Here is a 17,578-nt window from a genome sequence, read left to right as displayed (position 1 = left end):
CAAAGCTTTTCGAAAGCGTCGTGGTTGACAGGCTGTGGTCTTTCTTGACTAAACACAGGGTAATCTGAAAGTACCAATATGGTTTCCAAAAGAATAAGTCAGCAGAGCAAGCCCTTCTAGATATCAAGGATAAAATAATTGAGAACATCGAAAAACAGAAGGTTACACTTGGCCTTTTTCTAGATTTGCGGAAGGCTTTCGACTCGATTGATCATAAAATAGTATTCCATAAACTGGAAATCTACAGAATACGCGGCCTCGCTGATGATTTATTAAGAATTTACCTAACAAATCGAAGCCAATTTGTCGAGATAAATTCTATTACATCGGACATTTTGCCTATAAAACAGGGTGTACCACAGGGCTCAAAACTTGGCCAACTATTGTTCTTAATTTATGTAAATGATATTGTACCAATGCCCGACTCACCTGACTTGGCAATGTATGCCGATGATACCAACGTGTTTTTTACATCTAGTGACACTTCTGAACTTTCTGTCAGTGTTAATACGTATCTAAATCACTTATCAGTTTGGTTGACTGCAAATAGTCTTGAATTAAATACTGCAAAAACAACATACATTTTATTCAGGGCTCCTAAGAAGAGCATACCTAATTACATTAACAATAATTACAATGGTACAGCAATTAACCATGTCCAAGAACAAAAATTCTTAGGCGTTTGGTTTGACGAACATTTATCTTGGAGTTCGCATATAAGGATACTATGCAATGACCTTTCTAAATCTGTCGGTATCACTAACAGGATAACCCAGCTGATTCCAATTTGGCTCAAACAGCAGTTATACAATACTCTCCTTTACTCTAACCTCTGCTACGGGGTACTGGTTTGGGGAATGTTGTGACAGAATGACGTCACGGCCACGCCCCTGTTCGTACCTAGATAAACAGCGCGCGTTTGGGAATAAAGGCATTCCTATTCCTGCTATCTGAGTAGAGTCTGTATGCATGCTACAACAAGTGGCGACGAAGATGGGATCGGTAACTTAGGCCGAGATTGCGCAGGACACGAAGAATGGCGAAGTTCTTGGATTTCGAGCCTTTCGTCGATGATGGCGAAGATTTCATGTCTTATGTTGAAAGATTTGACCACTACTGGAAAGTGACCCAAAACAAAGATGACAGCCTGAAGAAGTCTGCCTTTATAACGGCCATTGGTAAACGCCTCTACAAAACGCTGAAGGACCTGTTGCTACCAGTGAAGCCAGAAGACAAATCATTCAATGAAATTGTCGCAGTCCTGAGGGAACACTCGTCTCCGGGAAGCAAAGTTATCGCCGAAAGGTTCAAGTTTAATCGCCGCTACCAGATGGAAGGTGAGACAATTTCTGCATTTGCCGTGGAACTACGCCATATGACAGCAAGATGCGATTTTGGGCCGTTTCTGGACGATGCCCTTCGAGACAAGTTCGTGGCTGGCCTCAGCGACGCTTCGATTCAAGCCAGCCTTCTGAAGAAAAAGGAGCTAAGCTTCGAAACTGCGTATAACGTAGCCAGAAGCGCTGAACTGGCTGGGAAAGAATCGAAAGGCTTCCGCCCAACCTCTGACAAGACTTTTCTCGACGAAGACGTCCACGTCATTCAGAAGGGCCAACAACGACAAAAAGCGAGGACTTCGGCGGGTCTTGCCGCCGGTGCCTCTTGTTACGGATGTGCGGAGCAACACGATGCGGGAGACTGTCCATATCGAAAGGCAAGGTGTCATTATTGCAAAAAGACCGGTCATAAGGCTCGGGCGTGCAAGAAAAAAAACGAGAAACGGTTAATGCATTCAACGACAACGACGAAGAAGTGGAAGTATTACAACTTTTTCACGTTCAGCAAAGTGGACCGGCGACTCGACCTTACCGAGTGCAAGTGTGCATTGCAGGCACGCCGGTAGAGATGCAGATCGACACAGGAGCCGCTGTCTCGATTATTAGCGAGAGCGTCTTTTCGTCCCTGTCTTCTTCACAGCCACCTGTCAAAACAGGACTGCAACTTAGAACGTACGGAGGCGCACCACTGGAAATTGTAGGGCAAGCGGAAGTGCCTGTGGTCTACCGAGAACAACGCAAGACGTTGCCTGTCGTGGTTGTACCTGGAAGGAAGCCGTCGCTACTTGGACGTGACTGGCTTGCAGAACTGAAGATTGACTGGAAGAGCGTATTCACCGCGCAGACAGAGGGAATGGTGGAGGAGCTGCTACTCAAGTATAGCGATGTCTTTTCTACGGAGGTAGGACTAATAAAGGGACACAAGGCACAGCTGGTCCTAAAGGAAGACGCCAGACCAGTTTTCTGCAAGGCTCGACCGGTTCCCTTTTCCCTGCGGACAGCAGTCGAAGAAGAAATTCGACAGCTCGAACGGAACGGGGTCCAGGTTCCCGTGGCACAAAGCAACTGGGCTGCACCAGTGGTCGTCGTCCCCAAGGCAGACAATAAGGTGAGGCTGTGTGGAAACTTCAAAATTACCTTAAATCCTTGCATAATGACAGAGCATTATCCGTTACCCTTAGTCGAAGACATCTTTGCAGTAATTGCGGAAGGCAAGGTCTTCACGGTATTAGACCGGACCACTGCGTACCAACAAATAGAAGTGCACCCTGACTCTCAAAAACTGTTGACGCTTAACACGCACATTGGCTTATTTCAGTGCCTCCGCATGCCATACGGAATTTCCAGTGCCCCAGCCATATTCCAGTCGGTGATGGATCAAGTATTAAAAGGCGTAGAGGGCGTTTCCTGCTATCTCGATGATGTTCTCGTCACGGGAGCGTCGGAAATGTAATGTTTCCAACGCGTTGAAGCAGTCCTTGCTCGGTTTCGGGAGCATGGCGTTCGGCTCAAGCAAGAGAAATGTAAGTTTTTCAAAGACTCTGTCACCTATCTGGGGCATATTATTAGCGCAAGTGGAATTAAGCCGTGGACGGAAAAGATTGAAGCTGTTAGGTATGCGCCAGCTCCAAGGAATGAATCGGAACTAAGAGCGTACCTTGGCATGCTATCTTTTTACTACAAGTTCATCCCCAATATGTCCACACAGCTGAAACCCCTATATTAATTACTGAAGGGAACTCGGCAGTGGCAGTGGCCCAAAGACGCTGAAGAGTGTTTCCAGAGGAGCAAGCGTTGGTTGACGAGTGACAGTGTCCTAACCTTCGACAATCCAGAGAAGTCAATAGGCCTTGCAGCAGACGCGTCTGCATATGGATTGGAGGCGGTGCTCTTCCATGAAATCGACGGAAATGAAAAACCGATAGCCTACGCTTCGCGAACACTCGGTAAAGCAGAGACTGGGTACTCCCAAATAGAAAAAGAAGCGCTTGTCGTTGTGTTCGCTATCAAACGATTTCATAAATATATTTATGGACCAGAGTTCACTATATACTCTGATCACCTGCCATTAAATGGCTTACTCGGACACAACAAGCCCATTCCAGCACTATCAGCTGCCCGAATGCAGCGCTGGATGCTGCTACTTGCGGCCTACCGTTACAAATGGGTATATAGGAAAGGGAAGGCTCTCCCTAAGGCAGACGCATTATCGCGGCTTCCGCTAAAGAACGAAGTTGACGTCAGTGACTACGTGCAGTTTTTCTCGGCAAGAGACGAACTGCCCTTATCAGCTGAAGATATTCGGAAAGCAACAAACAAGGACCCAGTCCTAACGAAGGTTCACTTCTTCACATTAAATGGATGGCCAGCAAAAGTTGCCGATGAAAATTTAGCACCGTACTTTACTAGACGCCATAAACTATCGTTGGATCGAGACTGCGTGACCTGGGGCAATCGCGTAATTGTGCCACGTGCGCTTGTTACGCCGGTTTTAAAATTGCTGCACGAAGGACATCCAGGCGCGAGTAGAATGAAAATGCTTGCGAGGAGCCATGTGTGATGGCCTCAGTAAACTTCGGACATAGAAGACACTGTCCAGAGCTGTGCAGTCTGTCAATTTAGGCAAAACACGCCGTCCCAGGTAGACTTCACTCCTTGGGCCCGTGCACGCCAAAGATGGGAAAGAGTGCACTTGGACTTCGCTTTTGCAAACTCATGCTGGTTACTAGTCCTGATAGATGCTTATTCCAAATGGGCAGAAGTTGTGTGCATGAAAACTACAGCGGAAGCAACTGTGCAAGAGCTGCGAAGAATATTTGCGAGCTTCGGTCTACGGGAAATGGTCGTCACAGACAATGGACCGCAATTCTCGTCTGCTCAGTTCTCTACATTCCTTGCCTCCAATGGCATACGCCACCTCACTTCTCCGCCTTACCATCCTGCTTCGAATGGGGCGCCGGAGCGACTTGTGCAAACCGTCAAGAAAAGCCTACTAAAGCAAATTGGAGAACACAAAAGGCATGGCAAGGCTATGCAGCACTGTGTCGATCAGTTTTTATTTTCGTACAGGAACACGCCCTGCGCATCGACAGGGATTACGCCCGCTCAGTTGTTTTTGACGTGGGCCCCAAGAACACGTCTTAGCCTCTTGCACCGGAGCTGAGTAACCGGTTGAAGAACGAATCGTGCCAGCCCACTTTTGTTCGCTAAAGGTCAACGTGGCGCGAGTTCACAGCAGGTGACGAGGTGCGATTGAAAGGAACTCGTCCGGGCGACCCTCTTTGGTTAGCACGCACGATCACGCGCCGTATTAGTGCTGTCGCGTATACAGTGCGGGTGAATATCGAAGAACGTTTTGTGTATGCCGACCATATCGTTTCAGCTAAGCGCCCGGATTACCAGCTCGCCAGAAGTTCGCATTCAGTCCTACAACTTCCAGGACGGCTCGATCAAGCAGACCCCATGGCGGCCCGAGAAATGACAGCCCTTCCAGACGGTCCACAGGGCGATGATCAGACACTGCAAAACCAATCTTCACAGGAGCTCCCAGCATCGGGGCGCCTTGAAGATCACCAGGCGATGTCCGGCCCCGAGACCTCGGAGTAGGTTCCAGTGCAGGCTACTCCTGAAACCTTAAGGCGTAGTACACGAACACGCAAGCAACCAGACAGATGGGGATACAATTAAAAAGAAAATTAAAGCTGGCAGAAGTGTTGTGACAGAATGACGTCACGGCCACGCCCCTAAAAAGCCATTCCTATTCCTGCTATCTGAGTAGCGTCTGTATGCATGCTGCACCAGGGAACAACTTCAAAAACAAACTACAACAAATTAATTCTTTTACAGAAAAGAATCCTTCGCATATACTGCAATTGCCAAGGCCGTTCTGTAGTCCTTGAACCAGCTCCATTATTTCAACGCTACTCCCTTCTTCGAGAAGACAGAATATATAACAAGAAACTTCTGATGACCATACACAAACAACAATTATTCAGCAAAATAGACAACGATGAAATACCTCGTTATTCACTACGCCGGAATACCAGACACTTACCGAAAACAAGAAAAAATTATGGTAAACAAACATTCATATATCAGTCGACATAAATAGTAAATAAGGTAGGAGAACTGTTAAACTTTGGTGCTGCAGAAAGCTCCTACAAAAGACAGATTAATGCATTATTACTCGCCGATGAAATTTGCTTTCATTAATTATTAACATTTTCATTTTATTGCATCTGTATGTAGGCATGTATGACCTAACAAAAAGTGCATGCTGATAGAATTTCTGCTAATGTCTATACGACTTATTGGTTCTAACGAACAACTATTGTAATCATTTATCTTACTGAAGTTTTGATAACTTGTGCGAAAAGTATGAACATTATATGTGTATTCATTTGTACTGATTTTATCCGCTGTTGAAAGCGTGGGGTCTGGGACCTCTGTCGGGTTTTCGTGCCTTCAGTCCGTCTCCCCTAGCTCGGACGAGAAATAAAGTGCATATTATTATTATTATTATTATTATTATTATTATTATTATTATTATTATTATTATTATTATTATTATTATTATTATTATTATTATTATTATTATTATTATTATTATTATTATTATTATTATATACAGTGCTAAAAAGCGGGCACGTCCTGTGCTACCGGGGATTAGCGGAGAGACGAGAATTAGGAGTCGGATTCTTGATTAATAAGAATATAGCTGGTGACATAAAGGAATTCCATAGCATTAACGAGAGGGTGGCAGGTCTTGTTGTGAAACCTAATAAGAGGTACAAAATGAAGGTCGTACAGGTTTAAACTCCTACATCCAGTCATGATGACCAGGAAGTCGAAAGCTTCTATGAAGGCATGGAATCGGCGACGCGTAGAGAGAAAAGAAAATACACACTACTAATGGGCGACTTCAATGCCAATGTAGGCAAGAAGCAGGCTTGAGAGAAGTCACTGGGGGAATTTGGCATAGGCACTAGGAATAGCAGGGGAGAGTTATTAGTACAGTTTGCAGAAGAGAATATTATGCGGATGATGAATACCTTCTTCCGCAAGGTGGATAGCCAAAAGTGGACGTGAAGGAGGCCGAACGGCGATACTAGAATTGAAATAGGCGTCATGCTCGGCGCTAACCGTGGCATCATACACTAGTGGACGTGCTCGGCAAACTGCGCTGCAGTGACCATAGGATGTTAACAACTCGAATTAGCCTAGACCTGAGGAGGGAACGGAATGAGTTAGCGGTAATAGGGAAAAGAGAATAATTCCAGATCAAGATACAGAACAGGTATTCGGCTTTAACCCAGGACGAGGACCTAAGTGCTGGAGCAATGAACAACAATCTTGTGGGCATCATTAAGGAGTGTGCAATAGAAGTCGGTGGTAACTCCGCTAGACAGGATACCAGTAAGCTATCGCAGGAGACGAAACATCTGTTCAAAAAACGCCCGTGTATGAAAGCCTCTAACCCTACAGCTAGAATAGAACTCGCAGAACTTTCGAAGTTAATCAACAAGCTTAAGACAGCTGACATAAGGCACCATAATATGAATAGAGTTGAACGTGCTCTTAGGAACGGAGGAAGCCTAAAAGCAGTTAAGAAGAAACTAGGAATTGGCAATAATCAGATGTATGCGTTAAGAGACAAAGCCGACAATATCATTACTAATATGGAAGAGATAGTTCAAGTGGCTGAGGAGTTCTATAGAGATTTATAGAGTACCAGTGGCACCCACGACAATAATGGAAGAGAGAATAGTCGAGACGAATTCGAAATCCCATATGTAACGCCGGAAGAAGTAAAGAAAGCCTTGGCAGCTATGCAAAGGGGGAAGGCAGCTGGGGAGGATCAGGTAGCAGCGGATTTGCTGAAGGATGGTGGGCAGATTTATCTAGAGAAACTGGCCACCCTGTATACGCAATGCCTCATGACCTCGAGCGTACCGTAATCTTGGAAAAACGGTAACATAAGCCTAATCCAAAAGAATAAGGACCCCAAAGACTCGAAAAACTATAGACCGATCAGCTTACTGTCAGTTGCCTACAAACTATTTTCTAAGGTAATCGCAAATAGAATAAGGAACACCTTAGACTTCTGTCAGGCAAAGGACCAGGCAGGATTAAGTAAAGGATACTCAACAATAGACCATATTCACACTATCAATCAAGTGATATAGAAATGTGCGGAATATAACCAACCTTTATATGTAGCTTTCATTGATTACCAGAAAGCGCTTGATTCTGTCGAAACCTCAGCAGTCATGGAGGCATTACGGAATTAGGGTGTAGACAAGCCGTATTTAAAAATACTGAAAGATATCTATACCGGCTCCACAGCCACCGTAGTTCTCGATAAAGAAATCAACAAAATCCCAATAAAGAAAGGCGTCAGGCAGGGAGATACGATCTCTCCAATGTTGTTCACAGCGTGTTTACAGGAGGTTTTAAGACACCTGGATTGGGAAGTTTTGGGGATAAGAGTTATTGCCGAATACCTTAGTAACTTGGGATTCGCTCATGATATTGCCTTGCTTAGTAACTCAGGGGACCAATTCCAAGGCATGCTCTCTGACCTAGAGAGGGTAAGCAGAAGGGCGGGTCTAAAAATTAATCTGCAGATAACTAAAGTAATCTTTAACAGTCTCGGAAGAGAAGAGCAGTTTACAATAGGTAGCGAGGCACTGGAAGTGGTAAGGGAATACATCTACTTAGGGCAGGTAGTGACCGCGGATTCGGATCATGAGACGGAAATAATCAGGAGAATAAGAATGGGCTGGGGTGCCTTTAGCAGTCATTCTCAGATTATGAACAGAAGGTTGCCATTTTTCCTGAAGTGAAAAGTGTATAATAGCTGTGGCTTACCAGTACTCACCTACGGGGCAGAAACCTGAAGGCTTACGGAAAGAGTTTTACTTAAATTGAGGAAGATGCAACAAGCTATGGAAAGAAGAATGATGGGTGTAACTTTAAGGGATAAGAAAATAGCAGATTGGGTGAGGGAACAAACGCGAGGTAACGACATCTTAGTTGAAATCAAGAAAGATAAATGGGCGTGGGCAAGACATGTAATGAGGAGGTAAGATAACCGATGGTCATTAGGGGTTACAGACTGGATTCCAAGGGAAGGGAAGCGTAGCGGGGGGCGGCCGAAAGTTAGGTGGGCGGATGAGATTAAGAAGTTTGCTGGGACGACATGGCTACAATTTGTACATGACTGGGGTAGTTGCAGAAGAATAGGAGAGGCCTTTGCCCTGCAGTGAGCGTAACCAGGCTGCTGCTGATGTTGATAATGAAGCTTTGGACATTCAAGCGTCTTCGTTCACATCTCAACAAGTATCAGGAGTTCCAGCTGACCCAAGCGTTCAGCTTCCGTGTCTTCCGCACAATGCTCCATCGGAGTTTACCCATCTGTTCTCGGTACAATTGGGACTTGTGAAGGGCTTCACCAACGATGTTCGTCTCCTAGCTTAAGTGTGACAAGTCTCAGTGAGACTGCGTCCTCTACCTCAGGTTCTCCGTGAGCAAGTCTACGCCGAGCTGCAACGGCTGGAAACAGCTGATATCATCGAACGAGTCTCAGCGTCCGAGTGGTTTTCTCCGTTCGTCGTCGTTCCGAATAAGGACATTTCCATTCGACTTTGTGTCGATCTTCGAGACCCCAACAAGGCTATCGTCATCGACGCCTTCCCGCTACCGAGGGCTAACTAACTATTCCATCGACTCGCTGGTGCTACTGTCTTCAGTAGGTTGGACTTGCAGTCCGCTTATCATCAGCTTTTATTGTCCGAGAAAAGCCGTGAGCTTACAACATTTATCACTCATGACGGGCTCTTTCGCTTCAATCGTGTGTGTTTCGGTTTGGCATCGGTGCCACCCGCCTTCCTGCAGATCATGTCGTCTGCTTAAAAGACTGCCCAGGCACCCTCTGCTACCTTGATGATGTTCTTGTATAGCGTTACGCTCAACGTGACCACGACAGAAATTTACAAACCGTCCTGTCTAGAATAAGTAATGCAGCCGTGCAGCTTTCCACAAGTGTGTATTCAGTGTCCCAGAATTATTTTTCCTAGGGCATAAAATTTCTGCAAGCGGTATTTCGCCGATGGAATGCGAAATTCAGGCAATCGTGGGGGAACCGCACCCAAAGGTCAAGAAGGCTGTACATTCATTTCTGGGCCTCACGGGATAATATGCTAAATTTATCCCGCAGTATGCCAACGTAGTGGAACCGCTAAGGAAACTCCTAAGGCAAGGACAGGCATTTGTCTGCGATCAGGATACTGAATACAGCTTTCAGACGATTAAAGACGTACGTGCATCACGCGCGGTGGTACGTATGTTTGAACCGTATCTTGCTATTGTTGTGACGGTTGATGCTTCTGACGTTGGCATAGGAGACGTCCTATAGCAAAAATGCGGAAATGAGCTCTTTACAGTAGCTTTTGCTTCTCGTACGTCATCTTCCGCAGAATGACGGTACTCCGTAGGCGAACGGGAAGCATTGGCATGTCTGTTTGCGTGTGAACACTGTCATGTTTACTTCTAGCGTCGAGAGTTCACTCTACGAACTGATCACCAAGCTCTAGTCACGTTGCTATCTTCAAAGGGTCCTGGACAGCGACCATTAAGATTTTTAAGGTGGAGTGTAAGAGTGCAATATTACAATTTAACCATTGAGTACTGTAAAGGTGACCAAAATGTCATTGCGGACGCATTGTCACGCTTATCTGTCCCTCGCGAATGTGAACCAGCACTAGATGAGGAAAGAGTGTGTATGGTTTCATCTTGTATAACAAAGGAAGAATTTCAAGGTGCTACACAAGCAGATCCAGTGTACCAAGCATTAAAAGACAAAATAGTAAAAGGATGGAGAACTGCGGCGGACGTTCCGCCAGAGTTAGAGGCATATGATGATTTACAGTCCGAATTGTTCTACGTGGACATTCTGCTTCTCCGAGGTGAATGTATGGGTCTTCCTGCTTCGTTGCGTCAGACACCCCTGTCTATTGCTCGTGCATGTCACTTAGGCATCAAGAAAACCAAGCTCAGATTGACAGGCACTTACTGGTGGCCTCACATGGACATGCAAATTGAGGAACTTGTGGGAAACTGCTTTGTGTGCAAACAAGCAGATAGATCTGCCAAACCATCTTTTGTTCCATTACAACCTGTCGAATGGCCGTCACAACCATGGTAACAGTTAGCGATACACATAATATGCCCTCTTGATTGAGCTCCACAGTACGCACGTTTTGCTTTGGTCATGGTTGGCTATCGTTCCAAGTGGCTCGACGTTGCTTTTATGCTTTGCGTCACACACGAGGCCATCATACACAGTCTCATGTCCATATTTAGTAGGGAAGGATTTCTTTATGCTATAGTGTCCGACAACCGACCACAGTTTGTTTCTGCAGAGTTCGAAAACTTCCTGAAAGCAAGAGGCATTAAGCATTTCTTGTCTTCTCTTTACTACCCACAGGCCAATGGCCAGGTAGAAAATTTTAACCGTGTCCTTAAAGAGTTCATGCTGATTGCTATCTCACAACTGCGAGACCTAAGGCTTGCGGTCTTAGAATACTTAGCAATTTACCAGTTTATTCGCCATATCGCTACTAGTGTGTCTCCAGCTATGCAGCTGCATAGTCGGCAACCACGAACTCCTCTGGACGTCACAAATATGCCTCCAATTCATCATGAATTTGCTTCTCCAAAGTTGCGCCGTGAAGTGCAAGTAGAGCAGGTCCAAAGCAGAAAAATAGTAAAAAGTATGTGGATCGTCGGCGCGCCACCAAATGTCCTCAGTTTCAGCCAGGAGATCTGGTTGGGGTACGTACTTCACGGAAATGGAGTCCTAAATACTCCGGTCGATTCAAGATTTATCGCGAAGGACGTCGAAGTACTTTCCAGCTTGAAAATGGCAAGCGTTCGAATGCTTCTAAACTGGTGAAGTACTCGGTACGTCGGGGCGAAACAACAAATGAAAGGAGTCTTTTGAAAGATCACACCTTTGACGATAGTTCTCCACCTTTTCCTCTAGTTCCTACTGGTGGCCGTTTTCTTGGGGCAGCCACTTCTTTGCAACTGCCTGTTTCACCCCGTGTAGAAAAGTATCCTGACCATCCGTACGACACTTATCCCCATGAAACTGCTCCTGAAAACACTCAGGACACTGCACACCTTCCAGCCCCTATACGAGTAACGCTTCTGCTGTTCAAATTAAAATTTAAATTCTTTGTTTTCCAAAACAAGTTTTGTGGTTGACAGGGCTAAAAGCTGCGGTCTGCAGCTTGGCAGAGGCCCGGACACCATATTCAAGGCAGGAATTGACCTCGACGTGAATGTCGAACCGTTAAACAAAAACGTACAGAAAATAACAGTTCATCAGAATAAGAATACATAATACCAGATATAATGCTTTATATACAGAAGCAGATATATATATATATATATATATATATATATATATATATATATATATATATATATATATATATATATATATATATATAAAAGTCAACAATAATGAAAGAAAGAGGGAACCTAACGTACATATATACATATATAAACCCATACATACATACACACATACATATGCACATATACATGTACCTACATGAATTCACATATGCATATACAGAAACACATATAATACACCAGGAAAATATATCACATTTAAAAAACACTACAATGTGAAATACAAGAAGACGCAGGAGTATTTAGCTTCTGTTAAAGAAAAAAAACAATTATGAATGTACGTAGCTTCACGACAATAGTGGTAGGTATGATATTTTTTTTAAGAAAATAGCTGTTGAAGTAATGCTAGTCTTGGCTTTACTATATCTTTGTATTTATGTATGATTAACGGAACATTATATTTCAAATACTGCAGTTTGTAAAAAGTGTGAAAACGCGGAATTATCCAACAGTCAAGAGAACGTGTACGAACATTGCTTTTTTCCTCAAGCAGTGCTATTGTACTAATAAAGTTATTAAAAGTGGGTGAAGACACATAGAATTAACGCAAAATACGAAATTCATACATATGTTTTATTTCCATAATGTTGTACAACCTAAAATAATATTCTGTGGAAGCTAAATAATCGATATTTGCGATATTGCGAACAACTTTCTTTTGTAATAAACAAATCCTCGTAATATTCCTTTGTGTAGTGGTCAACCATACGAGACTACAGTTTTTAGTATGGGAAGCGAACAATGCAGAATAAATTTGTTTTTTGGCTTTTACTGGGAGAATTGCACGGCAACACGATAGAGCTCCTGTGATCATAGAAAGTTTCTTGCATAAGTTGTGAACATGCGAATCCCATATGAGATTAGAGCTAAGTGTTACTCCGAGAATTTTATATTCATTGACGATTTCGATCCTGTGCCCATCGCAGTATATATCCTGTTCTAAATTAATTACTTTATTTTTTTGCACGGAAGAAAAGTACCTTGGTTTTAGCTGTGTTAATCTTGAGGCTGTTAGAATTTGACTAGAATAAGAGCTTCTCAAGGACCTGATTACATCTTGACGCTAGATTGGCTTCATCAGTTCCGGAGAGTAGGATAGTGCTATCATCAGCATATATGATAAATTTTGAGCTTGTGTGAATACGGACAATATCGTTTATGTATACGTTAAACAAAAGAGGACCTAAAATACTGCCTTGAGGTACACCACATTTTATATCGAGGGGAGATGAAAGGTAATTGCCAATGCACACAGACTGAGTCCTGTTGGCTAAGTACGAACGGAATAGTTCGAGCTGCTTACCACGAACCCCGTAGTCCGAGAGTTTTAATATAAGTATGTTATGGTTAAGTGAATAGAATGCCCCACTGTAACCGAGAGTTATGTGTTTATTTTCAATGTTTTGTAGCACACTTTCTTTAGGAGTTAATAAAGCTGTTTTGGTAGAGCGTCCTCTTCTAAAACCAAACTGCGCGTCGGAAAGAAGATTTATTTTGTCAAAGAAGTTAGTCAGTCGAGAAAACAATATTTTTTCTAAGCCTTTAGAAAAAAAGTTGGTATCACAGATATTGGCCTGTAATTTTTTGTCTCATTTTTATTGCCTCCCTAGGAAAGACTGTTACCTTGGATCGTTTCAGTGCGTCAGGAATTTGACCTGATTGGATAGCGAGATTGAATATGTGAGCGAGCGCAGGTGTAATGCATTCGATAACATATTTTATGGGCTTTATTTGTAGGTTGTCTGTATCTAAAGCCTTGCTGTTCTTTAGACCTAGAAATGTTCGATAAACTTCAGCTTCACTTATATCATGCAGAGCAAAGCTTTCAGCAGTGCAATTGCTTGACGGTCTGATAACCGGTAGGTTACTATCTGTAAGGGTGTGGTCTAGAAACGCTTGGTTGAAATGATCAACAAGCGCCTGACCGACAATTTCATGGTTATTGTGCGTTAACTTTGTGGGCGGTTTCGTTTTACTTTCGCGACCGAGCACCCTGTTTAGCACTTTACAAGCGGCGTCAGGTTGCTGTTCCTTTATATCAGAAAACAACCGCTGATAATATCGCAATTTTGCCGACCGAAGCTCGGTGTTGAGTTTATTTCTGAAAGTTTTAAAATCTTTCAAATCAGACGGTACTCTTGTACGTAAGAAGGTGTGAAATAATCGATTTTTCTTATTGATAGCTTTCCTGTGGGCAGGAGTGACACAAGGTTTTCTTATTCTTTTCGATGGTTTGAAACTTGTAAAAGAAAAATGTATCGCGTATATTCGCTGAAAAATTTCAATGAACTTAGAATATGCATCATTCACGTTTTTTGTTCCGAATATAAAAGACCAATCCTGAGCACTGATGTCACGCTCAAATTAATGTAAAGCATCGTCTGATATATGCTGGACTGTGATTGCGTCCCTTCGACTATTTTTGGGAACTTTGGGGGGGGGGGAAGAAAATCATGAAGATAAGGCAGTGGTCACTTATGTCAGATGCTATGGTTCCTACATCAGCGACTGTAGTTTCCGCATTGGTAATAAACAAATCAAGTGTCGATGAAGTTAGTACAGTGATGCGTGTCGGTGTAGTGATTATAGTCACAAAGACTGTGGAAGAAATGGTGTTGTTGAAATCTTGAGCGGAAGTGCTAGCGTCAAGGGTATCTATATTAAAGTCTCCACCGCAAATGAGTTTCAGACTATTTGAGGAAACAAATTGCAAGAAGCTTTCGAAAAAGTTCATAAAGTGCCCAAAATTCCCATTTGGTGGGCGATAAATGACAGTAATGACGTCAGCATTTTGTTTCAGTCTTAGTACCTCGTAATCGTTTGTGATGCATGTATAATCTGATATTGCTTCATATTATTCAGAAGCTTTAACATAAACAGCGACGCCACCGCTCCTACGACTACTGCGATTGATAAAAAAGTTTTTGTATCCATTAAGATGGAGCATTGTACACCCGTCGTAACACCATGTTTCAGTAAGCATTAAAATACTATACTGAAAAGAGAATTGATCTAGGAAATAGGCAATCTGGTCATTCTTAGCGAGAGCAGAGCGTGTGTTAATATGCAAAACAGAACCGTACATAGAAGAACCTGGAAGAATTTCATAGGGCGACGCAAAATCTTGGTAGCGCATTTTGAATGCTTAAACTGTACTCAGAAAGAGGGGGGGCTAATTACACCGATGGTATCTTATTGAGGTCGCCTTCACAAGTTATGGATATGGCGCCAGAAGTGTCTGACAGCCTCACGAAAATCCTTCCATTATAGGTCCACACGGACCTCCTCTGGCAGTCCTTCTTACGCCTGATAGCCATACTGAGAAGTCTCTTTAGTGTAGGACAAAGATGCTCATTTACATAGATATGACTTGAGCTGCCAAGTCCTAGGCTGTCATTAGTAAGCCGGGCTTTTCTAGCTTTCCTTAATGTCTTGTCGCGCTTCGACCTTCACTCGAATTGCACGATAATGTTAGTTCTATCCGGATTACGCTAGGGGACGCGATGGCAAGTCTCGATATCACACTCACTGATCGGTTCTTCAATAGCATCTCCGATAGTGGACAATATGGCAAACAACACTTTCATTTTCTGCCTTACCGACTCCCTGGATTTCAAGATTCGCATTCCTAGAATACTGTTCAAGATGAACTACCTGGTTCTCAAGTTCGCCATTCTTTCTTTCCAAGGAAACGTACTTTGCCTTGATTGCCTGGTTCTCTTTCAAAAGCTGAGTGTTTTTTGCTACTTCAGCTTCAACTTTCTTCTTTAAGTCGGTTATTTCTCTATGCGCGAATTCGATGCTCTGTGCCATGTTCCGCTGCAGATTCTTCAGATCACGAATTTCATTGCGCAGGTCTCTCTCGTACGCTTCGGGTGCCGATTTCAATTCTATCTTGAGATCATCTTTTAATTTCTGAAGGATTTCGTCTTTCGCGTTTGCAAACTCTTTTGACATCGTCAAACCGGCAAGGCGAGGCACACACTTGGCAGCAGCGACGAGAAGGAAAAGAAAATAACAAAGAGAACCTAACTAACCTGCACCAAAGGAAATAGCAGGCGTAAGGCGATGCACACCAGGGTCGTCGCCACTGCCAAGTGAATGCAGTAAGCGCAAGAAAGTTCCTTTTGTAGCTCTGGAATTGGTGACGTCAGGCCCAAGGTAGATGTACTGGTAGCGAAGGCTCCATAGACGCCCATTGGTCCAAAAAATGGCGGCTCGTGGGCACTCCAGCGCCCCCTGCAATTTGGGGGGCAAACTACGCAAACGTGACGTAGAATGACGTCACGCATACGTATGCTTTTGGCGCGAATTCTAAAGGGGTCTTTCTGTAGAATCCGCGTTTTCGAGCCCGTACCTCTCGAAGGTTGCTGCCTTTCAGCGCGCCCCAACCTTTGCCAGTCAAATGTGCTCGAGTTCCTGCTAGTTATGGCCTTGTTAATGTGCAATTGGGAACGCAATGAAAGTGACTGGTAAAGGAGGGGCAGCATAGAAAGGCAGCAACACTTCCAGACACTGGCGAAGCATGCATGATTCGTAGTGCAAATACTGGTGCTAGTACTTTTGAGAGCTTTTGAGTACAGCAAGGTATGATGCACAAAGCACTGGCTCAAGTGCACAGTTCGCAATAGAGTGTACGGCAAGTATGGTTTTCATAGTTGCATATTCATTGTTTATTGCAGCAACCAAACAAATACATGCACAAAGCACACCCTTGGCACACAAGCAAAAAATACATGTCACAGGCAGCACAAGCAGTATTGTTTAAGTTGGCTAATCATCTCAATAGTCACAGTGCAGATAGGAAAAAGCCCTGAAGTGCCACGAACGTTGTCAGTTAGGAAATTGAAAAGTATAGAAAACAATGCTACGACAGCTTCAATTGAAGCAAACATAACATGACATAAGTAGGCGCATCAACACAGACCATAGAGCACACTGGGATTATTCTTCACATTTAATTTCTTCAGCCGAAAGAATATAGCAGGTGCGTTTACATCTGCAAGGCAATGTTAAAGCCAGCTTTAGCACCCTCAAACGTGCTCAACGTAGGAGCAAATACCATACATTGAGCCGGCGTACCATCTCCAGAGTACTTCTAGTCGTTAGCCGGATCAATTTGAAGTAATTTTACGTCAACAAAAGTACACATGAAGTACAGCGTACAGTGAAGTGCAAGGACATTCGCGGGGCAGTAAAGCATGTAATCAGTGTACTGTACGCTACAATATAGCCAGATAAAAGTCCAGCGGGAATCGGTCTAGCGTGACACCAATGGTACTATCCACGCTGTCGCAGTGTACCACGGAGCATCGTTTCTTCACATGCCGCAAGCTCATCTTGAAATGAAGCGCTAAGCGCTTCAAAAGAAGAGCGCGAAGCGTGCAAAGACGGAAAAAGACTTCGCACTGGCCGCACGCCGAAGGAAACGACAAAACTGAGAAAACTGCCGCAGCGGTGCAGCGGGCTGCATATCTTACCGAACGGTGACAAAGAAGCGACGGGCAAGGACGACGAAAACTTCGCAAAAGGAGCATTTTGAGACCGGCGAGCTAAATTTATACGCTTTACCAGGCGCGCCATCGCAGACAGCTGGCGATAAGAAATCGCTTCGTAAGCTCCCGCCACTGTGGCCGGGTTAGCCGGGTATCGAAACAAGGCCTGCAAAGACGCGCTGTAATGCACCGCACACTCATGAATAAGGGGCAGGTCAAGAGTGTTGCAAAAATACAAAATTTGCCAGGTTTTAATAAAATGAC

General features: G+C 44.0%; 1 protein-coding gene across 1 annotated transcript; it reads left to right on the top strand.

Moving 5' to 3' along the window:
• Positions 1–1,036: 1,036 nt before the first annotated feature.
• On the top strand, positions 1,037–1,903 carry LOC142559366 (uncharacterized). Its single transcript, XM_075670973.1, has one exon. It carries the CDS (start codon positions 1,037–1,039, stop codon positions 1,901–1,903), a length of 867 nt encoding a protein of 288 aa, XP_075527088.1.
• Positions 1,904–17,578: the final 15,675 nt, after the last annotated feature.

Source organism: Dermacentor variabilis, chromosome 10, assembly GCF_050947875.1.
Source record: "Dermacentor variabilis isolate Ectoservices chromosome 10, ASM5094787v1, whole genome shotgun sequence".
Classification (NCBI taxonomy): Eukaryota; Metazoa; Arthropoda; class Arachnida; order Ixodida; family Ixodidae; genus Dermacentor; species Dermacentor variabilis.
Note: the sequence above shows the minus strand (reverse complement) of the source record. Positions and strands in the feature narration are given on the sequence as shown.